At 43.9% G+C, this 27,361-nt stretch overlaps 2 protein-coding genes across 2 annotated transcripts; one reads left to right on the top strand and one right to left on the bottom strand.

Annotated features, from left to right (window-relative positions):
- Positions 1–462: 462 nt before the first annotated feature.
- On the bottom strand, positions 463–22,496 carry BUD23 (BUD23 rRNA methyltransferase and ribosome maturation factor). Its single transcript, XM_082246028.1, has 12 exons — positions 22,384–22,496; positions 20,476–20,513; positions 20,283–20,378; positions 20,102–20,184; positions 18,630–18,726; positions 18,356–18,452; positions 14,645–14,695; positions 10,727–10,812; positions 10,231–10,276; positions 3,774–3,835; positions 2,877–2,966; positions 463–846 (listed from the first exon to the last, which is right to left on the bottom strand). The coding sequence occupies exons 1-12, from the start codon at positions 22,429–22,431 to the stop codon at positions 792–794; spliced, it is 849 nt and encodes a 282-aa protein (XP_082102154.1). The 5' UTR covers positions 22,432–22,496; the 3' UTR covers positions 463–791.
- Positions 22,497–22,806: 310 nt separating this feature from the next.
- On the top strand, positions 22,807–24,319 carry DNAJC30 (DnaJ heat shock protein family (Hsp40) member C30). The gene has a single exon (XM_082244735.1). It carries the CDS (start codon positions 22,863–22,865, stop codon positions 23,724–23,726), a length of 864 nt encoding a protein of 287 aa, XP_082100861.1. The 5' UTR covers positions 22,807–22,862; the 3' UTR covers positions 23,727–24,319.
- The last annotated feature ends 3,042 nt before the right edge of the window (positions 24,320–27,361 follow it).

Genomic DNA, 27,361 nt, shown 5'->3' with positions numbered 1-27,361 from the left:
ATTTGGACCTGAATTGCATTGTATTCCTGTTCAAATCGTCTGCAATTCTTTGCAGTGCAATTTGAGCCCATTTATTTGGGATGGGCTCAAATCGCACTGCAAAGGTATCGGTACTCAATATCGGCGAGTACTTGACCAAAAGTATTGATACTCGTACTTGCCAGTAAAATACGGTATTGGTGAAACCCTACCACTGTATGCTAACATCATTATAAACCAAATTGACTTCCACCTAAATTTAAACAAACAATAATCAGATGTCCACAGTATCCACAGAATTTATTTCAACATAAAATTGCACTCTGTATAAGTACAGGTATGAAAGATGGCATATGAGGAAATTCACAGTCAACCAAAATGTCTTCCTGTGGCCAGTACAAGAAGCCCCAAGAGACACTCTTTGAAGCACATAGATTTTAAGGGCGTATGACCATACAGACATGATATAGAATGTAAAATTTGAAACTGTAGGTGGTGCTCCAAGTAACATTAAAGGCACTTATTGACTGAACTCCCAGAATTGCAGGTAACAGATTCTACATCTCCAGTGATGGTAAGATTTCGCATAGAATGCAAATTAATTGATGTGTGGTCCAGTATTCTGAACTGTATAGTCCTCAGTACAAGCACATTCCACTTCTGCTTCCATGCATCAGAAACGATACTGGAACTTGGTTTTCTATGTGATATTCCAGGTTTATGTAATGGATAAAAACCCACTCATAACATACTCAGTTCAATGCAGCACACTGTATAGCTGGATTCCTCCCACAAGGAGGAGAGTCACATAATTAAAAATTAGGTCTTCTCTTGCGACCACTGTACTTTGTATCTGCTCGAACTTCCCTGAATTGACAAAAAAAACAAAAACAAACAATCAATCACCAGGTAAGCACAAAACTTCACAGTTCCAAATAAGTTTTGATTTATTGCAATCCACTGGATTCACCTGAATTCATTATGCCTTTAAGAGAAAAATTCATAGACACATCAAGCCAATCTGAGTATCTCCAATTGGTTCAACAGGAATTATGTTGGTGGTATTATTATTTTTTTTTTTTTTTATCAGCAGTAAAGTTACTGCAACTCCACAACATAAAAAAAAAAAAAAAAAAAAACGTAGAAAATAATACTATTTGGATAACAAAAAATATATATATTGCGAATGTCTGCCTTAATTTTCACCAACATTTGTTTGGCCTTTCTGTATGTAGTGCACAGCACACTCAGGTTTGCCATACTGTAAGGAAGCAACATGCCAGAGAGAACATTGGAATTTTTATAGTAGTTTTCAAAAGTTTTAGTGGCTATGGATTGAAAATAAAAGGTGGCGTTTACCTTGAAGAACCGTGGACAATACTTTTTTCCCCCTTTAACAGACATAGGAAGGTTAGGTTTTTTTGTCATCTAGTCATCACTGTGTGTGATCATTTTTAGATTTACTCTTATTTCCCAACTAGTGAGCACACAGTGTTCATATTTGTATACTATAATTTCCAGAATAACTACTTATTTACATATATCCTCTTACTATAGCAGCTGCCAATAATATATTTATGGGACTATTTATGCACTGTTTATTGTATGTCTTTTAGAGCAAGCGCTATAGGTAGCCTCTCCTAGACTACTCATATATAATTCCCAGAATATATTACACTATTGTTAATTTGAGCATATTTTAACATTGTTTACATTTTTGAACTGTTTGCATTTGAACCCACACCGACAGATCTTACATCAGTGCTTATCATGGCACCTAAAAAAGGTATAACTTCTGTATTGTACTTGATCGGTATTGGCGATTCCAAATAGATACAGATAAGGAATTTAAAAAGTAACCATATAAATCTAATGGTGGACATACAAAGTTCAATAAAACTGAATGATGGATTTGACAAAATGATTAAATTGGACGTTGGTTAACCACTTAAGGACCAGGCCTATTTCTGACACATGTTTACAAGTTAAAATTGTCCATGTTGTCCATACAAGTCTTTTTATGATATAATTATGAGGGCTATTTTTGTATTCTTCAATAGCCCCTTGTCTTCTTCCTTTTTTCTAATTTGATGCTTTTTTATCAAAGTGCCCCCCTTTTTAATTGAGGTCATAAGTCACAGTTCGTATATAAGTTCATGACAGTGGAGGGGCGGCCCTGCCTGAAGAAGGAGGAGGACCTCCGAAACAACGTTGCGGCTTGCCCTCCACTACTTGTTTTGTCTTTGCTGTCTTTTGCCCCTGCTGGATTCCGTGGAGGAACTGGCAGTGCGCCACTGCGTTATTTCCGGTCACGGGCTATAGTGAGGCTGCCATTCAGGGAGTCTCCGCTATACCCAGAATCAGCCCAGTGTCTGCACAGCCTTTCACACGTGATTAGATTGCCGCTGGGGGTCTGTAGATGAGCATGCACCATCTGTCTTCACTGTGAGGATCCTTCTTGGCTACTACACAGGCTGATGACTGCTATTCCCCATGTAAGTTGCTAAAATAAAGTTCTCATCTTTCATTTACTCCTTTTGACCTGGCACCCTTGCTTTTTTTATTTCAACTGCAATAGTTGGGAAATGCTACAGATAGGAAGACATTACCTAGAAAGTGTTTACTGAGGAAACAAATGACTGCCCATCAATCTTTAAAAATCCAGTATGAAACCATTTCCAAACAATGCATCGACTGCACCACAGAGGTGGGGTAAACATTGTTTTCTTAGGGAAACTGGTAAGGTTTAGTTTTAGTATGCTCTCCCCCCAGCTAGCAGGAATGCCATTCTTAAATGTAAGAACCTTGAACTGTAAGTCCAAACTGAAAGTTTCCAAATAAAAGAGCATTATGACTTCATGAGACTTTGACATAATCAGAAATAAACAACTACTCACTTTCCTTGCCGTCTGCGTCGTTCTTTCTTTTCAAGTATCCAGTCTTTGCTCTTCTTTACAGATTTCCCTTTGGCATTTTTAAATCTCATCCTGTATATTAGTAAATGGTTATTATTATGTTATCATGTAAATGTAAGAGGCAGGAAAACATGCCAGCACCTAATAGCAGGCATGACGTATAACCTCTATTACTGTGGTCTGTCTTGTAAGCTGTAAGGTGGATCCTGTTCCTTCCAGCATAAATAGACAGACATCTGTGTCAGCACACCAAATAATATTCCACATAGAGAAACATTAAGGATTCAAGGGAGAAACAATCACATTTTTTTAAACTTCTAAAACTGTGGAAAAATTATCAATTGTGAGAAAGGACAACTGTGATATTCTGCCATAAGCAGGTATGGGGAGAGAAAAATTGCCAACGGGCAATGTGTATGATGACTCTGCAGGTCCATCTTCTGGCAGCACAGTGTAACCACCAGCAAGAAGGAAACACACAAGGCATTGAGCTATCTGGACCAATAAGCCAAAATAAGCAAAATATGGATTCATCTATAATATTAAAACATCTATAAAAATGCTAGGGGTTTCATTCAACAAGCAGTAGGCTTTACTATGGCCTTACCCCTGCTTTAAAAAGTTTAAAAAAATACAAATTTATAAAGCACAGCTCTATAAAGCTCTACTGCATTAAGCATAGAAAAATTAGATATTCAGCAAACTCCAACATCAAGGCCTGCATTTTATAAATAGGCTGTAAAATGCAGGACAGAGTGCGGAGCAATACTGCTGTTTATAGTGGAGAACGGAAAACAATATCTACATACATCAAACACCACAGAACTGTGCACAATAACAATATACATTATAAACTAAGTACATATACAACAAAATTACCTCTCTTTGACAAATGAAGCTTGATGTGTTACTCCTTGTTCGGCTGACTCTTCACCCAATCCCTGTCACATGAAAGCACAAAGTGATAAAGTCACCCTCCATGCATGGTACTTGACACTTGGTACCGGAGCCGGCAGGCTTACAGTAAAATGCTGGCTACCACTGAATTTTCAGAGCACCTCATATGCTTTTCTTAATAGGTCAGTAACTCAAAAAGCAGAGAAACAATGATAGGAATGACAACCCCAAAGCTTACATCTTAAAAAACAAGTCTACAATGGCAGCTCCCATATCTATGCTTTGACAGATTTATTTTGTCAACGTCCACATTCTGCATGCTAAGACCTTCAAAGAGCGCATCAATGAATTTTAGAAGCATAGAAAAGTGATGACAGTAAATATATATATATATATATATATATATATATATATATACACACATATATACATATATATATACATACATACACACACACACAATACAGACCAAAAGTTTGAACCCACCTTCTCATTCAAAGAGTTTTCTTTATTTTCATGACTAGGAAAATTGTAGATTCACACTGAAGGCATCAAAACTATGAATTAACACATGTGGAATTATATACATAACAAAAAAGTGTGAAACAACTGAAAATGTCATATTCTAGGTTCTTCAAAGTAGCAACCTTTTGCTTTGATTACTGCTTTGCACACTCTTGGCATTCTCTTGATGAGCTTCAAGAGGTAGTCACCTGAAATGGTCTTCCAACAGTCTTGAAGGAGTTCCCAGAGATGCTTAGCACTTGTTGGCCCTTTTGCCTTCACTCTGCGGTCCAGCTCACCCCAAAGCATCTCGATTGGGTTCAGGTCCGGTGACTGTGGAGGCCAGGTCATCTGGCGCAGCACCCCATCACTCTCCTTCTTGGTCAAATAGCCCTTACACTCCCCATACCGGCCACCAAAAAAAAAAAAAAAAAAAAAAAAAAAAGCCCTTACACAGCCTGGAGGTGTGTTTGGGGTCATTGTCCTGTTGAAAAATAAATGATGGTACAACTTAACGCAAACCGGATGGAATAGCATGCCGCTGCAAGATGCTGTGGTAGCCATGCTGGTTCAGTATGCCTTCAATTTTGAATAAATCCCCAACAGTGTCACCAGCAAAGCACCCCCACACCATCACACCTCCTCCTCCATGCTTAACGTTGGGAACCAGGCATGTAGAGTCCATCCGTTTACCTTTTCTGCGTCGCACAAAGACACGGTGGTTGAAACCAAAGATCTCAAATTTGGACTCATCAGACCAAAGCACAGATTTCCACTGGTCTAATGTCCATTCCTTGTGTTCTTTAGCCCAAACAAGTCTCTTCTGCCACTCGTTTTCCTGTACTTAGCTGCTTTTTTCTTGCCATAATACAAATTCTAACCAGGGCCGTCTTTATTCTTGATTGGACCCTGGGCAAAAATTTTCTTGGGCCCTCTTGAATCCACTTATCAACTATTTGGGGGCTCAAGGGGCAGCTGCTTTGGGCCCCACAACAATGACTAGACCCGGGGCAGCTGTCCCTTTTGCCCTGTGTTAAAGACAGCCCTGATTCTAACAGTCTATTCAGTAGGACTATCAGCTGTGTATCCACCTGACTTCTGCACAACACAACTGATGGCCCCAACCCCATTTATAAGGCAAGAAATCACACTTATTAAACCTGACAGGGCACACCTGTGAAGGGAAAACCATTTCAGGTGACTACCTCTTGAAGTGTGACTCTAAAATTTTCAAAGTCTTGAAAATAAAGAAAACTCTTTGAATGAGAAGGTGGGTCCAAACTTTTGGTCTGTACTGTATATATATATATATACACACATATATACACACACACACATACATACACACAGTGTAAATTATGTGTGTGTGTGTATATATATATATATATATCACACACACAGTATCTCAGAAAAGTGAGTACACCCGTCACATTTCGTAAATATTTTATATCTTTTCATGCGACAACACTGAAGAAATGACACTTTGCTACAATGTAAAGTAGTGAGTGTACAGCTTGTATAACAGTGTAAATTTGCTTTCCCTTCAAAATAACTCAACACACATCCATTAATGTCTAAACTGCTGGCAACAAAAGTGAGTACACCCCTAAGTGGAAATGTCCAAATTGGGCTCAAATTATCAATATTTTGTGTGGCCACCATTATTTTCCAGCACTGCCTTAACCCTCTTGGGCATGCAGTTCACCAGAGCTTCACAGGTTGCCACTGGAGTCCTCTTCCACTCCTCCATGAACACATCACGGAGCTGGTGGATGTTAGAGACCTTGCGCTCCTCCACTTTCCGTTTGAGGATGCCCCACACATGCTCAATAGGGTTTAGGTCTGGAGACATGCTTTGCCAGTCCATCACCTTTACCTGCAGCTTCTTTAGCAAGGCAGTGGTCATCTTGGAGGTGTTTGAGGTCGTTATGTTGGACTACTCCCCTGTAGCCCAGTCTCCAAAGTGAGAGGATCATGCTCTGCTTCAGTATGTCACAGTACATGTTGGCATTCATGGTTCCCTCAATGAACTGTAGCTCCCCAGTGCCAGCAGCACTTATGCAGCCCCAGACCATGACACTCCCACCACTATACTTGACTTTAGGCAAGACACACATGTCTTTGTACTCACCTGGTTGCTGCCACACACACTTGACACCATCTGAACTAAATAAGTTTGTCTTGTCTCATCAGACCACAGGACATGGATCCAGTAATATATGTCCTTAGTCTGCTTGCCTTCAGCATCATCTTTAGAAGAGGCTTCCATCTGGGAAGACAGCCATGCAGACCAATTTGATGCAGTGTGTGGCGTATGGTCTGAGCACTGACAGGCTGACCCCCCACCCCTTCAACCTCTGCAGCAATGCTGGCAGCACTCATACCTCTATTTCCCAAAGACAACCTCTGGATATGACGCTGAACACGTGCACTTAACTCCTTTGGTCGACCATGGCGAGGCCTGTTCTAAGTGGACCCTGTCCTGTTAAACCACTGTATGGTCTTGGGCACCATGCTGCAGCTCAGTGTCAGGGTCTTGGCAATCTTCTTATAGCCTATGCCATCTTTATGTAAAACAACAATTCTTTTTTTCTTTTGATACTCAGAGAGTTCTTTGCCATGAGGTGCTATGTTGTACTTCCAGTGACCAGTATAGAGTGAGAGCGATATCACCAAATTTAACACACTTGCTTCCCATTAACACTGGAGACTTTGTAACACTAACGAGTCACATGACACTGGGGAGGGAAAATGGCTAATTGGGCCCAACTTGGACATTTTCACTTACGGGTGTACTCAGTGTTGTTGCCAGCGGTTTAGACATTAATGGCTGTGTGTTGAGTTATTTGGGGGGACAACAAATGTATACTGTATACAAGCTGTACACTCACTACTTTACATTGTAGCAAAGTAACATTTCTTCAGTGTTGTCACATGAAAAGATATGATAAAATATTTAAAAAAATGTTAGAGGTTTACTCACTTTTGTGAGATACTGTGAGATAGATAGATAGATAGATAGATAGATAGATAGATAGATAGATAGATAGATAGATAGATAGATAGATAGATAGATTGGATAAAATGAGAATCACTATTTTTTTTGCTTAGAATAAAGATCACAATTCTCAGCGTAACATCATCTTTCACATTATACAAAAAAATTGGGCTAACTTTATGGTTTTGTTTTTTTAATTAATTGAAGTGTATTTTTCCCCAAAAAATTGCTTTTGAAAGACCTCTGCAAATACAGTGTAGCATAAAAGATTGCACTGACCACCATTTTATTCTCTAAGGTCTCTGCTAAAAAAAAAAAAATTATATATATATATATATATATATATATATATATATATATATATATATACACACACACTGTATATAAATATATATAATGTTTGGGGGTTCTTCTTTTAACTTGTAAGCAACAAGTGTCAGAAAAAGGCTTAGTCTTTAAGAGGTTAAACTGACTTAAAGCGGTTGTAAACCCTAGAAACAAAAAAAAAAAAAAAAAAAAAAAAACCTGCAAGACAAAGGCATAATGGGCTAGTATGCATCGCTTTAATTTGCAGACCGAAGGTTATTCCTTTCATCTAAAAGAACCAAATGATACAATGTTTCTTTTTAGCTCTCAGCACTGAGCAATGTTGTGAGAAACTTTGCTGGGTGCTTTTTTTTTTTTTTTTGACTTGACAGCTGTGAGCAGAGAACTGCTCTGCACTTGTTACTTGAATCCCAGAAATGGTGGATTAAAGTTAAACTATAGGCAAAACTTTTTTTTTCTATTTTGGATAGAGCAGCTCGGGAGGGTCATAACCCCTGCTAGATTTTTTTCGCCATTTGTGTCCATTGTGGAGATTTTCCTTGACTTCCTGTCCTATAGCCAAGCAGGAAGTGAGAGATAATCCCTGCAAATTAAGGGAAATTATTGAGGACTCCCCTGTCCCCAGAATTAGTGCCCCCATCTGAAGATTTCCACTCTATTACTTTTTTGGGGACAACCCAAAATTTGGGGTTTTCGGTTACTTTCATTTTTAATAAAAAGGGTAAACAGGACAAATAGAGAGGGTGAATCTCCTTAAGGGGGGCACAGACAGTAACACAATCTGGTTCTAATCCAGTTCCACTCTATGCAAAACTAAAATAAACGTTTCGCCTTTAGTTATACTTTAAGATCATGGGTCGAAATTGCGATTTTTTAACAATTAATCGTGCAGCTATACCAACCATCAACTACCCTATCAGTAAAATAATACTTTAAACTTTCCTCCAGTTAGTTTGAGATCATGACCCCGTGTTCTTGATTTTGGTTTCACATTGAAAGTACCGCCCTTTTGAACCTTATTCAACCTCTTGATGTAATTAAAGATTTCAATCATGTCTCCCCTTTCCCTTCTTTCCTCCAGACTGTACATATTAAAGAATATGTCCACCGTAGCACTATAATCCCTGCATCTATAGACCTCCACAATCTAACACTAACCTATCTAGCCCTGTAAAGAAGAAATCAGTATACATACCTTTTCTGAAGCCGATCCGACCCGATCCCACACTGAGCTGTCAGCCGCAGCTTCGCTGTGGAGGTGGGTTCAGAGGTCACAGCCGACAACGCAAGCTCCATAGTAACTCTCTGGGTGATGTCACTTCCCATTCATTTCACAGCAGTTGTCGGCCGTGTCCTCTGCAGAATTTCCTCCAATGAAGATTGGGTCGGATCAGCTTCAAAAAAGGTAAGTATACTGATTTCTTCTTTACAGGGATAGATAGGTTAGGGTTAAGTCGTGGAGGTCCATAGATGCAGGGATTTATCCTTTAAGTTCCTGAAGTCGCTCTTTTTCTTCCCTTTCACAATGTTTGATCTGGGCCCCTTCTATCGTATAAATATCTTTTTGTAAGTTAAGTATCCAGAACTGGACACAATGGGGTTGATTTACTAAAGGCAAATAGTCTGTGCACTGCAAGTGCATGGTAAGCTCTGCTGATTTCTATCATCCAATCATGTGCAAGCAAAAATGTTTTTTTTTTCCTTGCATGTCCCCCTCAGATCTAGAACAACTGCATTTGCTGTGCACAGACTATTTGCCTTTAGTAAATCAACCCCAATATTCTAAATGAGGTGTCACTAAAGATCCATATAGGGGAATCAGAACCTCCTTCCTCCTGCTGGTGATCCCTCTAGTGATGCATCCTAAAATTCTTTTCACTTCCCACTGCCTGGTCCCACTATTTTCTCATTTTGCAATCATCTGAAATAAGTAACCCTGAATCCTTTTCCCTTCCAAGAGTAGCATTTTTTTTTCTTTATAGGTTAGTCAGACGAATAATTTAATGCATGACTTTAACAGCAATGACAGACACAGAAGTATGTCATATTGCCAAATTTTTTTAATTTTTAACTTTCCACTAGAATGTTTCATAGTTAAAGTATACTCTATATACAAGAGGCCAGTCCCATAGTCATAAGCCTATAGCCAGTTTACTGTAGTGAGCATTCAAATTACGTAGCCAAAAACTAGTGTCTATGAATAACTTCAGATACCTCTACTACTCAGACAGATTGTAACTTAATAGCAACCCTTGAGTTAAGTGTAATATAGAATTTTACATTTACCCTAACTCAGATATCAATGTATTCTTCTTTAGGTTGGCCATACATGTTCAGCTTTCTTGAACAATTTTCTGTTAGATTTACCAAAAACCATATAATAGGGAGGTCAAAACGAAACACTTTCACTTGTATCTAATTATACAGGCCTTTGTACTACATAGTTGAAGGTAAATTTCAAGAAAATTGTATAATGTATGACCAGATCTAGTGACTAGAACTCTTAGATACCTTGTAATCGTGTTTATACTAGAACAGAGGATTGCAGCCATTCAGGCCAGCAAAATGTATTTAGTGCACAATGCAAAGAACCTGTCTGGGTAAACTTACCTTAGGTAACACCCCTGATACGCCTGCAAACAGACACAGGAAAAATCTGGTAGAAAAAACAAATCTGTAAGCGTGTGTGTACATGCATGCAAATTAATGAATACACAGTTGGGGTGACCCTTCAGAACTACACCTTTAAGGTAACAGTGGCAATGGAAATAACATTTATTCTGGCACTAAACATGCCCAGTGTTGATGCACGCTTAGACACGCTTACACTCGTTTAGGGGCGTCAAGTGTTTTTTCCTGCCAAAATACTGCTGCTTCTGAACACACTGGCAGTGGGTTTGATTTCCACCTGCCAATCCAATCCAATGCCTCTGTGTACATGGACACATAACCTAACATTGAGGGGCGTTTAGAGGCAGATAAAAAACGACAAACGCTCCTAAAAGTGGCGTTTTTAATGCCCAGTGTGCTATAAGATAAACATGTGAGAAAATAATTTGTGTGTAAAATTTTGGGTTTGTAGAAAAAAAAAAAAGGAGGGACTTACTTTTTAGCCTTTGTACTGTTTGGAAAATCGACTACCATCCCTCCAGTAAATCCAGCTCTCATTGCCTGGGCTGTAACTAATTCCAGCTTCAAGAGAAGATACACAGCAAATCAGTAGACTTCATAGCAGGGTTCATACACATTTTCACCAAAAAAAATTCCATGACTTTTCCATGACTTCACGTAAATATTCATGACCTAATGTTTCATGAAATGTCTATGTATACATGTTAAATAAGAAGAAAATCCATGTCACACCCAGCATATTTTTACTAAAATAAATGACAATCTTTGTAGTACCTCTGCAGTTAGGGTTTCGTTTCTGGATACAGCGTGCCTCAAAATGGTCCCTTGTTTTACAGTGGATGAGATGGAAGCACCGCTGCCGCAGCTGGGAGCCGGTGTCACTTCAGGCGCACGGGTGAAAAAGCCAGCGAACGGATTGGAAGCTGTCAAGCACGCAGCTGCAGACTGGTGCTTTGCACATTTAGCGTGGCTAGACAGCGCTGCCTCTCCCATGTTCGAAATGTCAAACGTTTTACGACACACACTGTACATTTAGCGGACATGATACAGGAGAAGGTCAGAGGCTGCGGACATGATGCAGGACAAGGTCAGAGGCTGCGGACATGATACAGGAGGTGGTCAGAGGCTGCGGACATGATACAAGAGAAGGTAAGAGACTGCAGACATGATAGAGGAGGTGGTCAGAGGCTGCGGACATGATAGAGGAGGTGGTCAGAGGCTGCGGACATGATGGAGGAGGTGGTCAGAGGCTGCAGACATGATACAGGAGGTGGTCAGAGGCTGCGGACATGATACAGGAGGTGGTCAGAGGCTGCGGACATGATACAGGAGGTGGTCAGAGGCTGCGGACATGATACAGGAGGTGGTCAGAGGCTGCGGACATGATACAGGAGGTGGTCAGAGGCTGCGGACATGATACAGGAGGTGGTCAGAGGCTGCGGACATGATACAGGAGGTGGTCAGAGGCTGCGGACATGATACAGGAGGTGGTCAGAGGCTGCGGACATGATAGAAGATAGAAGAACACAGGGGAAGCAGAAAGCACTGGAGGAGCGGAGCTGAAGGGCACGGGGGGGGGGGGGACTGGAGAGAATTAAGGGGGGGTTTGGAAAGCATTGCAGGGGGGTTGGAAGGCGCGGGAGGGGGGGGGGGCATGGAAAACCAGGGGGATGGAGAGCACAGGGGGGGACTGGAGAGCACTGTCTGGGGGGAACTGGAAATCACTGAGGGGGGAGCCAGGGAGCTGAGAGCACTGGGGGAGCCAGAAAGCATATGGGGGGGGGGGGGGGGGAAAGATGAAAAGCACTGTGGGGAGCTGAAGAGCACCAGGGGGGGGGCATTTTTACATTCAGCGTATAGCACTGGTACAGGTAGGTGTCCTTCCGGGTCCGCAGTTTTCCCTTACTGTCAGTCACTGGCCAGCAGCAGCCGAGGAGATGACCCAATCAGGCAGTGAGGAGGGCCGGCCGCGGTTTGCCTGAAGACACTGTGACTGGCTAGCAGCAGCAGTAACAGCCGGGAGATTATCAACCAATGAGGCAGCGGAAGCGTCACTGGAGGGCGGGCCGGCCGCATGAACGTGATGACGCGGGGGTGCAGTAACCGAAACGGTTACCACCCCCTTCCACGTCATCATCACGTTCATACGGCCGGCCCGCCCTCCAGTGACGCTTCCGTTGCCTCATTGGTTGATAATCTCCTGGCTGTTACTGCTGCTGCTAGCCAGTCACAGTGTCTCCAGGCAAACCGCGGCCGGCCCTCCCCGCTGCCTGATTGGGTCATCTCTTCGGCTGCTGCTGGCCAATGACAGCACGCGCATACCACGGACCCGGAAGGACGCTAATACAGCGAAATGTAAATACAGTATGTGGCAATATAATTATCATAAAATAATTAAGCATCCGCTCCCCCACAGTAATTTAATTCCATGACTTTTCCAAAACCTAGTGTGTTTCCTAATTTTCCATGACCTTTCCAGGCCTGGAAAGTGTCATCTAAAAATTCCAAAACTTTTCCAGGATTTCCAGGACCGCATGAACCCTGTCATAGTCAATTCCGATTTTTTTTATTATGGTTTGTGTACTGAGCCAAGATACTAGAGGTGTTGAAAATAATCGGCGCTTCGATGCATCGAGATGCAGCCTTTTCCGATTCGGTTACAATGCGGGAACCCAGAATAATTGATTCCTGGCTCCTCCCCCTCCCTCACTCCACAGAAGTGTCATTGCTGGTTTAAAATGCACCGGTGGCCTGGCTGCATCCAGCGCTGTATTGTTCCCCTCTCATTGGATGGTGGGTAGCCTCAGGAGGCGGGCGCTGCAGAACACAAACCTGCCGCCCCCACCACGCTCTCCCCCTTCCTCGGGATTTGTAGCTGTCCCCTCCCCCATGGGCCAGTGTAGTGCTGCTCAGCGCCGACACAAGACATCGCTGCAGCTATCATCACATCCCGCGGATGAAACAGTCTGCTTCAGGAAATGAGATGCAAGGGGAGGAGGAGGGGTGCTAGGAGTGCTCGGAAGATGAGAGACCAATCTGTCATGCTTCATGTAAGTGAGGGGTGAGTGCATAGAAGTGGCACATCCCCCACCTCTGCTGTACCCCTAGTCTGTGTACTATTGTGCCTATCACATTGGGGCTTTTTTCTGTCTAGTTCTTTCTGAGATTTCCCTATAAACTTTCCCACCTGGAAACATAGTATACTTGTAGATAGAATGCCTTCCTTTTTTTTTTTTCTTTCATTGATGTTGACCTGCATTCTATCCAAGTTGCTACCAAAAGACTTACCAATGATTTGTTAAAGTGATACTAAAGGGTATTATTATTGTATCTCTTGTACCATGTCTGCAGTCTCTGACCCTCTCCTGTAGTGTGTCCGCGGTCTCTGACCCTCTCCTGTAGTGTGTCCGCGGTCTCTGACCCTCTCCTGTAGTGTGTCCGCGGTCTCTGACCCTCTCCTGTAGTGTGTTCACGGTCTCTGACCCTCTCCTGTAGTGTGTCCACGGTCTCTGACCCTCTCCTGTAGTGTGTCCACGGTCTCTGACCCTTTCCTGTAGTGTGTCCGCGGTCTCTGACCCTCTCCTGTAGTGTGCCCGCGGTCTCTGACCCTCTCCTGTAGTGTGTCCGCGGTCTCTGACCCTCTCCTGTAGTGTGTCCGCGGTCTCTGACCCTCTCCTGTAGTGTGCCCGCGGTCTCTGACCCTCTCCTGTAGTGTGTCCGCGGTCTCTGACCCTCTCCTGTAGTGTGTCCGCGGTCTCTGACCCTCTCCTGTAGTGTGTCCACGGTCTCTGACCCTCTCCTGTAGTGCGTCCGCGGTCTCTGACCCTTTCCTGTAGTGTGTCCGCGGTCTCTGACCCTCTCCTGTAGTGCGTCCGCGGTCTCTGACCCTTTCCTGTAGTGTGTCCGCGGTCTCTGACCCTCTCCTGTAGTGTGTCCGCGGTCTCTGACCCTCTCCTGTAGTGTGTCCGCGGTCTCTGACCCTCTCCTGTAGTGTGTCCGCGGTCTCTGACCCTCTCCTGTAGTGTGTCCGCGGTCTCTGACCCTCTCCTGTAGTGTGTCCGCGGTCTCTGACCCTCTCCTGTAGTGTGTCCGCGGTCTCTGACCCTCTCCTGTAGTGTGTCCGCGGTCTCTGACCCTCTCCTGTAGTGTGACAAAAGTGTCCTTTAAAAGCAAATGAAAATAAAAATGATTCTTTAATTTGTGACTGCTTGATGTTTTGTTTTTTTTATAAAGTTTTGAAAACCATTGGGCAGTGCAGTAATCGTGATGCATCGCGGAATCAAATCGTTGCCTTGATAATCGTAATCGAATCAAATCGTGAGGTGAGTGAAGATGTGCAGCCCTACAAGATACAGACATACAGGGATGAAATATTTTTTAAAAATGCCCAAACCTGCTCAGCATTTTCAGGATATAGCTGCAGAACTGCACGGGAGCCACGAGCCTGTCGGGAAGAAGTACAAATATCTCATGGGATACAAGAATTGCAACTTTAGGTTAGGTTATAGTTAAGCGATTGGTGCAGGTCACGCTTGTGCAATCACAGCAGCTCATGTAAATAGCATTCAGCTCTGCATCTAGTCAAAGTCGGGCCTAAAAGGGGTTGCTTCTTTCAATTTCCTGGAGCTGAACAGAGTGGCAAGACAGAAAGGAAGGTGGGTATATGCAAGTGGAGAGAGGTGGCATGAGCTAGCCTTTAGCTTTGCCTTCCATGGGAAAACTGCTGGTTTACTTTAAGCCTGTGTCAGCATAGGAAATGAATAAGTGCACCGCTTTCCAGAGCATTTTCCCTTCAAGGCAGCTATCTGCTTCCTGTCCTCTGGGTCAGTCACAAAACTCCTACTATTCATCATCGAGAATGTGAATAAAGGGGCAGATGAATAGCAGGATCTTCTGTGCCTATTCACAGAATGAGAATAGTGGTTCTTTGAATGACTGGGGGGACAGGAAGAAGTGGGTGAGTGGTACAAGTACTTCACAGTTGTTGCAGGAGCTGTTATTAACAGCGCCAAAAGTTCATAGATATGGGAAGGTCTCCAGGATCACTTAGAGGCGTACAGTAACCAGAAGCCAGCAGAATGTGAGACAGATCATTAGGAGGTACTTTATTATCCTGGGGAGGTATGCCCTAAAAACGTTTTTTTTACTAAATTTGAGCTTTAATGGAAAGCCAGATACGAGCACATCCTGAAATGAAGGCACATGGTAATTCAATCTCATACAAGGATAGATGTGTGAGCTCCTTCTCTAATTACAACAGACGGCGAACCTTAAAACTCGACGCGTTTATCCAGAAAACGTTACCAAAAGTCATCATTTATCCATCTTCTAAATGCTGCAAGGGTTTGCATTTCTACACTGAACAAAATTATAGTTTTTGCCCCCATTTTGCATGAGCTGAACTCAAAGATCTAAGACTTTTTCTATGTACACAAAAGACCCATTTCTCTCAAATATTGTTCACAAATCTATCTAAATATGTGTTAGTGAGCAGTTCTCTGTTACCGAGATAATCCATCCACCTCACAGGTGTGGCATATCAAGATGCTTATTAGACAGCATGATTATTTCACAGGTGTGCCTTAGGGTGGCCACTCTAAAATGTGCAGTTTTACTGTATTGGGGGGGGGGGTCCAGTATCTGGCGTGACCACCATTTGCCTCACGCAGTGCAACACATCTCCTTCACATAGAGTTGTTCAGGTTGTTGATTGTGGCCTGTGGAATGTTGGTCCACTCTTCAATAGCTGTGCGAAGTTGCTGGATATTGGCAGGACCTGGAACACGCTGTCTTATACGCCAATCCAGAGCATCGCAAACATGCTGAATGAGTGACATGTCCAGTGAGTATGCTGGCCATGCAAGAACTGAGATGTTTTCATTTTCCAGGAATTGTGTACAGATCCTTGCAACATGGGGCCGTGCATTATCATGCTGCAACATGAGGTGAGGGTCGTGGATGAATGGCACAACAATGGGCCTCGGGATCTCGTCACGGTATCTCTGTGCATTCAAAATGCCACCAATAAAATGCACCTGTGTTCACTGTCCATAAAATACGCCTGCCCATACCATAAGCCCACCGTCACCATGGGCCACCTCATCCACAACGTTGACATCAGCATGCCGCTCACCCACACAACACCATACACGCTGTTTGCCATCTGCCCAGTACAGTGAAAACCGGGATTCATCCGTGAAGTGAACACCTCCCCAAAGTGCCAGACGCCATTGAATGTGAGCATTTGTTCACTCAAGTCGGTTACGACAATCTGCAGTCAGGTTGAGAACCCGATGAGGATGACGAGCATGCAGATGAGCTTCCCTGAGACGGTTTCTGACAGTTTGTTATGCAAACCGATTGTTGCAGTAGCTGTCCGGGTGACTGGTCTCAGACAGTCTTGGAGGTGAAGATGCTGGATGTGGAGGTCCTGGGCTGGTGTGGTTACACATGGTCTGGGGTGGTGAGGCCAATTGGTTGTACTGCCAAATTCTCTGAAGAGAATGGAGACGGCTTATGGTTGAGAAATGAATATTCAATTCACGGGCAATAGCTCTGGTGGACATTCCTGCAGTCAGCATGCCAATTGCACGCTCCCTCAAAACTTGCGACGTCTGTGGCATTGAGCTGTGTGATAAAAATGCACATTTTATTGTGGCCAGCCTAAGGCACACCTGTGCAATAATCATGCTGTCTAATCAGCATCTTGATATGCCACACCTGTGAGGTGGATGGATTATCTCGGCAAAGGAGAAGTGCTCACTAACACAGATTTAGACAGATTTGTGAACAATATTTGAGAGAAATAGGCCTTTTGTGTACATAGAAAAAGTCTTAGATCTTTGAGTTCAGCTCATGAAAAATGGGGGCAAAAACAAAAGTTTTGCGTTTATAATTTTGTTCAGTGTAATATATGGAAACAACAAGCCCTGTCTTTGATGGCTCAATGGCTTGCCAGGATGAATGATTTAGAAAAAATGACGGTCGCCCCATTCATAGATACAACCAATGAGGTTCCCTCCTTTGGGTGCTGAAATATTTTGGGAAATGCTCTTTGTGTTATACTATGCATTGATTCATGCTCTGGATCATTTTCCTATTTGACTGTACTCATTCAGAATTTTGGGTGATTTGTAACATAATGGTCAATTTGTTGTTTTATGGTGAAACCTTTAAAATTAAATAATTAAAAAAAAAAAAAAAAAAGAATAGTGAAATCACCACTCATAAAAAACTTCACCTGCATGGCCTATTTTTTACCTTCTGATTTGACATTTAATGAAGCCAACTTTTAAATAAGAAACTATTTTTTTTATGTTTCTAATTAGACTAATTAGAGCACCCAATGCAAATTAAGCTTCAAAATGAGTTATTTGCCACTATGTGTTGTAATTGCAAACATTGCAAAATTCTAGTATTATGGTATGTTAAAGCGTTTGCTACCCAAAAAAAAAAAAAAAAAAAGGATCCTGTACTTTTAAGCATGTTATAGAACACAGTGCTTGTGCTGTGTAATTTGACCCCTTGTATCACCTGAAATACCTGGCTGGCTATGTCCTCCCCTGTAAACTGACCACAGTTATTCATGGCTCTGTAATTCGCTCTCTCCTCTGTCCTCTATCCCCCTCCCTGCCTGCCAGCTAGGGCCAGTGCCCGCCCCCTCCCCTCCTGCTGCCAAAATTACAAATTTTCATATAATCCTGTGGTTAATAATGTTAGGTGCCAAGTGTTTGTTTTGTTTTAAAAAAAGCCGTTCTATATCTAATTTCAGAGCGCCTCTCACGTGACTGGCCGCCTCTCTCCTCCTCTCCTCCCGACTAAAATCAGTGAGGGATTCTGGGTCCCTTCCACTGTAGCTGTCAGATTGAGAGAAGGGAGTGGCAGCCGGTCACGTGGGAGCAGGGAGGCGCTCTGAAATCCGGTATAGAACGGAATTTTTTTTTATAAAACACAGACACTGGGGCACCTAACATTATTAACCACAGAGGAATATATGAAGACAACACAGTGGCTTAACAACTACTTTAAGGCTGGGTCAATCACTGTATAGATACTCAAAATTACAACTATTTTTCTCATGCATTTCCTATACCACTATACTTACCAAGGCAGAGTAAAGAGTTGTGAAAAAGCGGAAAAGGCGGCGTGGGGGATTGTGGGATTTCTTGTCAGCGTTACAAAGCCATTGAAGAGCTGAAATGCTGAGAAATAAAAAATGTGTCAGTGCCATCCCTCAGATATGCTTACTAAATCTATAGCTTTCTTTATTTCACTGACCATTACTAAAGTTGACAGTCTCATGTCATAAAGATTACAAGCTTTTTCCCACCAATAATATACACAATACAACTAGACCACTTTCTATACAGCCATCATACCTTATGCAACCATCAAAGGTCCCAGGACGAAATGGGATACCTTGACCCATATCACCAAGGATCAGATCCCCTTCAACTTCCCGATCCAATGCCACATCTGCAAAAGCCAAGAGTAAAACAGTAAATGTAAAAGCAATTACTAAAACATCAGCATAAAGGCAAAATGAGAATACAACATAGTTACTAACTGTCCCAGTTTCCCTCCTTCCCAGTAGAGATGCCAGTGCCCAGCCCCAGTGAGGCCCCTGTATATTGCACCTCTGAATGGTCCGGGATGTTTGTTTCCCTTTCCCTCGGAAACAAACATCCCCGACCATTCAGAGGTGCAATATACAGGGGCCTCACTGGGGCTGGGTACTGGCATCTCTACTGGGAAGGAGGACATTTTTTTTTGTTTTCTGTGTGCACTGGCCTGGATGTTAGGCCCTGCACACCCTTGCATTACGCACTCCCGAGCCCTGCACACTTTACATTAAGCACTTCCGACTCCTGCACCTCATGCATTATGCAATCCTGACCCCTGCACCTCATGCATTATGCAAACCTGACCCCCTGCACTTCAGGCATTATGCAATCCTGACCGCCTGCACCTCAGGCATTATGCAATCCTGACCGCCTGCACCTCAGGCATTATGCAATCCTGACCGCCTGCACCTCAGGCATTATGCAATCCTGACCGCCTGCACCTCAGGCATTATGCAATCCTGACCGCCTGCACCTCAGGCATTATGCAATCCTGACCGCCTGCACCTCAGGCATTATGCAATCCTGACCGCCTGCACCTCAGGCATTATGCAATCCTGACCGCCTGCACCTCAGGCATTATGCAATCCTGACCCCTGCACCTCATGCATTATGCAAACCTGACCCCCTGCACCTCAGGCATTATGCAATCCTGACCCCCTGCACCTCAGGCATTATGCAATCCTGACCCCCTGCACCTCAGGCATTATGCAATCCTGACCCCCTGCACCTCAGGCATTATGCAATCCTGACCCCCTGCACCTCGGGCATTATGCAATCCTGACCCCTGCACCTTATGCATTATACCTTCCTGACCCCTGCACCTCAGGCATTACGCCTTCCTGACCCCTGCACCTCATACACCCCTGACCCCTGCACCCCATGCATTGCACATCCCTGACCCTTGCACCTCATGCAATACGCACTCCTGACCCCTACACATCATGCATTAAGCACTTCTATAAAACAGGTCTTACTGTACACAGTTTCTACTGTATACACTGGCATGTGTAATAAAAACTCATGACCCCTGCACTCAGTGTGCATCTGTCTCAATGCATGCCTCTTATTCTGAAATCTGTGACCAATTGTTTCAGAGTGTGTTAAAAACAGGGACCTGGTTTTGTGAGTGTGATTTGCAGTTTTGGTTTAAAAATGAGCATGGTCTGTAGGGTGTCCCCAGATTTCATTTTGAAAATCTGGAAAGCTTAGAATACATGACAACTTACCCAGCATGGCAGTACTGATGTCTATTCCAACCCAATGATGTCCCTGCTCAGTTATGTAGTCTCCACTCAGCCCTGAGCCACAGCTACAGAATAAATGGGAGAAGGAGAGTAATAAACAGTTTGTATTCTACAGGATATACACAAATTTAATATAAAGAACATTCCTGATAAGGCAACATACCCCACATCCAGCAGGTAGCACGGCTGATCTTCTGGCAAGCACAAGAGCTCTACCGCACGCTCTGACATCTGCGACTGGATCTCTATTATACGAGAGCTAAGAAAAAAAAAAAAAAAGAAGAAGCAATAGCAATCTTAACATACAGCTATAATTGTCTGCCAAACAGAGTGCACAAAACACATTTCTTCCTTACTTCCGTGTATATTTTCTTGCTTCATCTTCATTGTAAAACTAAAAGAAAATAAAAATTACAGATTAGAACTGCAGCAGTTCCAGAGTAGACAGCCGATAGAAAATGGTGCTCTGATCATACATATAGTTAAACTGGTGTTGTACGTAAATTTTGAAAAAGTGCTGTTAAGCAGGGTTTTTTATAACAAAAGAGACCCTGTCATAAGTCCCTCCATTAGCCTGTCAGTGGTAATGTAATCGAATCCATGCATGTGGAATACAGACCACACTTACATCACCCACTGTGTGCCGTGGTAATGTGACTCCCATGAGCATGTGTGACCCGGCCATTCAAGAGGTTGAAAAGACGGAACCCAGAAAAATTACCGGTCAAAGATGAAAGCGCCACCCGGTACTAGGTACCCCCTTCCTGCCCAGGCCAATTTTCAGCGCTCTCACTTTGAATGACAATTGCATGGTCATGCAACACTGTACCCATATGAACTTTCTATAATTTGTTTCACACAAACAGAGCTTTCTTTTGGTGGTATTTAATCACCACTGAGTTTTTTTTTTGCTAAACAAAAAATTACCAAACATTTTGAAAAACATAAAATAAAAATGTTTTCATAGTTTGTTATAAAATTTTGCAAACAGGTAATTTTTCTCCTGCACTGATGAGGCTGCACTGATGGATGACACTGATGAGGAGGCACTGTTAATCAGGACACTTCTAATCTGTGCCCTGATTATCATGTCCCTTTTACACATGCCGGATATCCGCTCTCCTCACGCTGTCAGCGCCGATACCTGACTTCTATTTACATCCATGATCAGCTGTGATTGGACACAGCTGATCCCGTGGTAAAGAGGCGCTGATTGGCTCTGTACCTCAATCTGTGATCATAAGTGCCTGGCGGACACTGCGATCACGCGGTGGGCACAATCATGGGAGAACATTATATGACGGCCTCCCAGAACTAGACGGCCGAGCTGTAGACGTCATTCGGCTATAGCTTGGTCGGAAAGTGGTTAAAGCGGAGTTCCACCAGTTTTTGTGTTTATTAAAAGTCAGCAGCTACAAAAAGTGTAGCTGCTAACTTTTAATAAACACACACTCACCTGTCCCACGATTCAGCAACACGGCCGGACGGAGCCTCCATTCTCTCCTTCTCCCAGCGGCACTGGCATCACTACTGTGGGCACCCGGCTGTGACAGCTTGCGGCTTCACAGCCGGGTGCGCACTGTGCATGTGCGAATTGCGATGCATGTCCTGAGTGGATGGGCAATCTTCTGGGACCTGCGATGGGTCCCAGAAGATTGCAGGAAAGGTGGGGGAGAGAACATCCGCTCGAATCGCCTAGGTGGCCCGAGCGAAGTGGGAGTGGGTACCTGTCAAAACTAAGTACCCCTCCCAAAAAAAATGACCTGCCAAATGTGGCATATCAGGGGGTCAGGAGGCCTTAAAGCGGAAGGTCCACTTTTCCGCTTTAAACTGATGCGCTGTAAAGGTTTTTAAAGTGACACGTATGGAGATTTTGGGGTATACACGCACGCATTTTTAGGACATGACACTTTTGGTATCTGTTTACTAAACACAGCCTCGTCTTTTATATTTTACCAAAAATTGGGTATTTGTGTTTGTCTGCACTAAAATTCATTTTGTTATATTCTATTCCTGAAAATGTGTGGATAATAACCAGTTGCACAGGTATCGATCCACATAAAAAACTGCAATTGTAATCTTTTTATTCTACAGGTCCTCTGCTTTCAGAACATATTTAATGCTCTGGTGATTTTATAGCCCAAATTGCAGACTTTTACATGTGTGCAAAAAAAAAAAAAAAAAAAAAAAAAAACTACAGTAGCGCCGAAATGGTTAAAAAGAAATGCCCAGCCATAGCTATCCGTCCCCCTCCGCCCTCTCACCAGTTCTGGGGGTCCAGTCTGCTCCGGCCTCTTCACACTCCCAGCCATGATACCAAATTCTGTAAACTCGTGCAGTCCGCGCACACAATGTACGTCAGAGCACACGGCGCTCTAGTCGCTAGATGGCGAGATGCATGAGCCATTTTCGTCTCCACAACTTTGCCATTTGATTGAGGGTTATAACCGAGGCTAGTCGTACAAAAGTCTTCAACAAAATGGCCTCCACGGCAACTTTAGCTCAAATATTTGGAGACCAGAAACATGGGAGGAAGTGCACTCTTGCGAACTGCGTTCAGATTTGTGCGTCTCAAGCCTCGCTGTGGATTTTTTTCCATTTACTTGATTGGGTAAGATTGTTGAGAGATTTGACTTGACTACCAATAGCTGCACGGCTTGGATTGACTGCCGGCGTGACTCCGCCTTCCTTGGCAGCGTGTCATGCTACTGGCTGCCGGAGACCGGCGGCTGCTCCGGTAGATATGGCGGAGGTCAGGCTGAGGTTGTTGCAGAGAAGTGCTAAGTTTCATATTACAGAAGATATTATCCCGGGTGGACGGGCACGGGAAGCTGTGCTGGCTCCATTCTGTGCAGGTAACACAGAGACAGCTGAATGCAGCTATAGGAAACGGACATTGTGGCCCTCTGTCCTCAGGGGCCAGTGTTGGTGTGTGCCAGGTGACATGCCACAAATTGCCACATGGGGGGCCCGCTACTACAGTCAGGGCAGTGGCTCCAGAGCATCCTTCCACCAGACTGGGGGTCGCCGTCGCGGGTATAACAATGGAGCGTTGGAGTCTGAGGTGCCGCTGTACATGACCCGCACCGGTTACTATGACATCCTGGAGGTGACCGGCAATGCCACGCAGGCCCAGATCAAGACTGCCTACTACAAGCAGTCCTTCCGCTTCCACCCGGACCGCAACGCCGGCAACGCGGCCGCCAGCAGGCGATTTGGCCAGGTGACTGAGGCCTATCATGTCCTGGGCAGCACCAACCTGAGGAAGAAGTACGACCGGGGCATCCTGAGCCTGGCGGACGTCCGCACCGCCAGGAAGCCCAGCGGGAAGAGCCCGTCACATAAAGAGGCTGCTGGCCAGAGACAGGCGTCCAGTGCCTCAACCTCCTCCACCCCTGCCAAGCAAATGTTTGACTTTGACGCGTTTTACCAGGCGCATTATGGAGAGCAGTTAGCGAGGGAGAAACAATGGAAGGAAAGACGGGAACAGATTGAGAGGACGAGGAAGGAGAAGAACATAGGAACTGAGCTGAACAAGACGGCTGAACTGGCTGCTGTGCTGGTATTCCTGCCAGCCCTCTTGTTGTACTTGTCACTCAAAGGCTGACCAAGGCCTGCCACGTTCACCATGCCAATGATCCCTCTATCGGAGTTGTTTGAAGCCCGCAGCCAAAGGTTTACGCATACTGGTGCTTGTTTGGGTGTCTTTAAATATGTCTGATCAGAAATTGCTTTGGAGTCCATTTAGTATCTGAACATCATCTCTTCATATCTGCCTATAGCAGCCAATCTGACTTTCCTTGTCTTTTTTTCTAGTGCAGATTGAAGAATGAAACAGAGATTCTGATTGGTTACTTTGGAAAACAGAGACAGTCCTTCTCCCAGACCCTGATAAAGAAGACCAAATGTGAATTCGTAACAGAAAATTGTTCAACTCAAATACCACAATTTTCCTTTCCGTATGCCTCAACACGCCTGGATCATGCTGTGCCACCCTCCAGGACAGCCTCTTGACTAGCCAATTCAATACTTGACTCCTGACACGCTTGCTGTTCCAGTTGGCTGATCTAACAAATACACTAGAGTTGGAGAAATATGCTGATATAGAGAGGCATTAGGAATGGAAAATGACTGCATTTGATAACATTATTTCTTTTTGCAGATTACTCTCCGTGTCGGCACACATCTAGGTACAGAATAGTAATTAAGGAGACACATGGGTTGGTGCTTGCCAAAGAAAATAATAAAATTAGATTTAAATACAGCGTAAAGTAAAACTCCAGGAATTGCAGGACGTTTAGAAATATGATGACTTAAAAAGGGACAAGTCCAACAATGTGAATGTCATATCATGGACTGATCTCTTATGTTTACTTTTGACATTTTTACTAATCACTGGGTGTGCAGCGATCACTATACCCTACACTCTAAAAGGAGAGAGGAACTTTGCTACATAGCAGCCTCTCTGCCCGTCTCTCCACTCCACTGTCCATTTACTGAGTACTTTGTAATGTGTGAATGGATTCACATATAACTTTCCATGTGTGGGTCAGAGGAAAGGAGGGGCAGGTAGAGCAGCTGTTGTATCAGAGACCCAAAGGTCCAGAGTTGTAAGTAGGATGGGCTCAGGCATGTTCAGGATCCTAGTCCCAACCCACCTGCCCGATCCTGCCAGAAAGCCGACACTGCACACCGCTAATCGCAGACACTGAGAAATTTCCTAGTCTATGCCGCCGCAGACTGGGAAACGTCTCCCTGCCTGTGATTAGCGGTGTGCAGTGTTGGCTTTCTGGTAGGATCGGGCAGTTGGATTGGAACTAGGATATGAACACACCTGAGCCCATCTCTAGTTGCAAGTATAGGGATCGGTAAAAATGTATATGAAAGAGATAAGGTGGCATACACTTTTTTGGACTTAACTCTTTATTAGCCAGCACATTTTTTAAAAGGGCTGCAATTCCTGGAGTTCCACTTTAAGGGTCCATGCACACAGGCCTAAAGAACGCTGCTTCTACAGGAGTTGTGTGTTTAGTAATGTATATATTGAAAGGACGCCAAGCCTATACATATATAATATATACAAAATCTTTGGGGCATACACAGAGTCCGTGGATTGTGGTTTACCCCACTCTTCTCTCTTGTGTGTTTAGTAATTTAAGGTTAGCTTGTGTCTATGCACATTATAACGTTTAAAAGCATTTTTAAGCTCAGTTTTTAGGGACAGTGAAAAAACCCTTCTGGTTTGTGTTTTTGATTGGAGCTTTCTGGAAGAAATAACGCAAAATCTCCTAAGCTCTCCTAAACTCCTGTACAAAAATGCTCTAGTTTTTTTGTTTTGTTTTTTTTTTTGCCATGGGAACTGGTGTTTTTTTAAGCCAGTGTGCATGGAGCCTAAGACCCCATTCAGACTAGCGCGACTTGTCAGGCGACTTGGTCGCCTGACAAGTCGCGGTGGGTCACCTGCCATTGATTAGCACAGGACCCGTTCTAATAGGAGCGACACAAGTCACTCCGACTTAGAAAAAGGGTCCTGTACTACTTTGGGGCGACCTGGAGGCGACTTGCATTGACTTCAATTATATGAAGTCCGTGCATGTCGTGCCGAGGTGCACCGCGACTTCCCAGGTCGCCCCAGCAAGTCGTGTCGCCCCTGTGTGAATGGGCGCTAAGACAAAATACCTTTCCCTAAATGAGACTTTGATTCTGCTGCCACATCCAAGCTTCCGTAACAAGTAATGAAAGTGGTTTGGGGTTCACCAATTGCAGCCCTATTTTTTTCTGCTGGAACACCTATGAAAAAGTTTGCCTCTGGTCAAATGCACCTTTAGGTGGACTGGAGAGGAACACCTCTAACTCTAAGCAGCTGCTGTCTCAGGATGCAATGATTTTTGTGGATGTCAACTGCCCTTTTTTTGGGATCCCATAAAATAATAAGCAAACTGTCTTAGAAGTTGGTGCTTGCTGACCTCTTTGGATTGATCAAGATGAGCCATGTATAAAGTGCGTGTTCCCGTTTCCTCTTCTGCTTTCTTAAAAAGAAAGAGCGAAGCTGGCACAAATTATTTTATTGGCTAGTCAACAGGCTGTCCTGGGGGCAGAGCATGTCACAGATGTGCTGGCAGGAGGTATCAGTGGTAGCCCTAATGTGGATGCGATGCCAGCCTTATGCCATCACATATGGCACCATTCCAAAATAGGCACCAGTGGATTGTGCAGTCAGAACAGCCAGATGTTTACGTTTAGCCGAGGACAAAAAGCCTGTAAAAAGCAATGACAAGATTGACATCGTCCATAGCTGTTTACATGTAATCCCTTCATGTGCGATTACATGCAGAGGGTGTCAGGCCGTCATCGATTTGTACAGGCTTCCTGTGCACAGCTGATCAGAAACACCTGGCTGTTCTCACCACAGCATGGGAAACGCGTATTTGGGCAATGTTCGGCCCTAATTGGCCATATGCATGATCCCTAAGGAATATAGCTGTTGTATGTGGCTTTTAAGGTGCTGGGACTTTTAGTACAAGTGAAAAATTGAGAGCCTCTAGTTGCCTACTCTTGGTAGTAAACCTGTTACAAACTTGAGCAATTCACCCTAATGAAAAATCCATGTACAGAGTTTACCTTTAATGGAAACTGTATGCCAGGAAGTTGGGTAGCCCAGAGAATAGATGGCTCTTATTACATTTGGATCTCAGCTTGCCCTGTCTTATTATTGGCTCCTTAAGATCAACAAATAGGTTACCGTATTTGTAAAATCAACTTTAGATATACCAAAGCTATGTAATCTTAAAGAGGATCTTCACCCTGCAAACTACTGTAGCTTCTGACTTTTAAAGCACACACTTACCTGTCCCTGGATCCAGCAATGTCCTCACCTGACCCAGCTCTTTGCCAGCCTTCAGGTGCAGGCGCCAGCATCCTAACTGTGGGCAGCCGATTGTGACTCCTTGCAGCTTCACAGCTGGCTGCCCACTGAGCATTTGCAAGCCATACTGGGCCCCATGAATGGCCCTGCATTCCCCTGGGACATGTCACATGTCCCAAGAGGCTGGGAATGGGGGGGGGGAACATCTGATTAGATTGCCATGGCGATCTGACCGGAATTTGAAGCGGGTACTTGTCCAAATCAAGTAACCACTAGACCCCCCCCCCCCCCTCCAAAAAATGAAAAGAATCCCAAATATTAAGGAGGAGTAAAAGCGGAACTTCCCCTTTTGGGTGACGTTTCACTTTGAGACCTAT

This window comes from Pelophylax lessonae (genome assembly GCF_965119305.1).
Source record: "Pelophylax lessonae genome assembly, chromosome: 2".
In the NCBI taxonomy this organism is placed as follows: domain Eukaryota; kingdom Metazoa; phylum Chordata; class Amphibia; order Anura; family Ranidae; genus Pelophylax; species Pelophylax lessonae.
The sequence above is the reverse complement of the archived record's forward strand: the minus strand, read 5'-3'. Positions and strand labels throughout refer to the sequence as shown.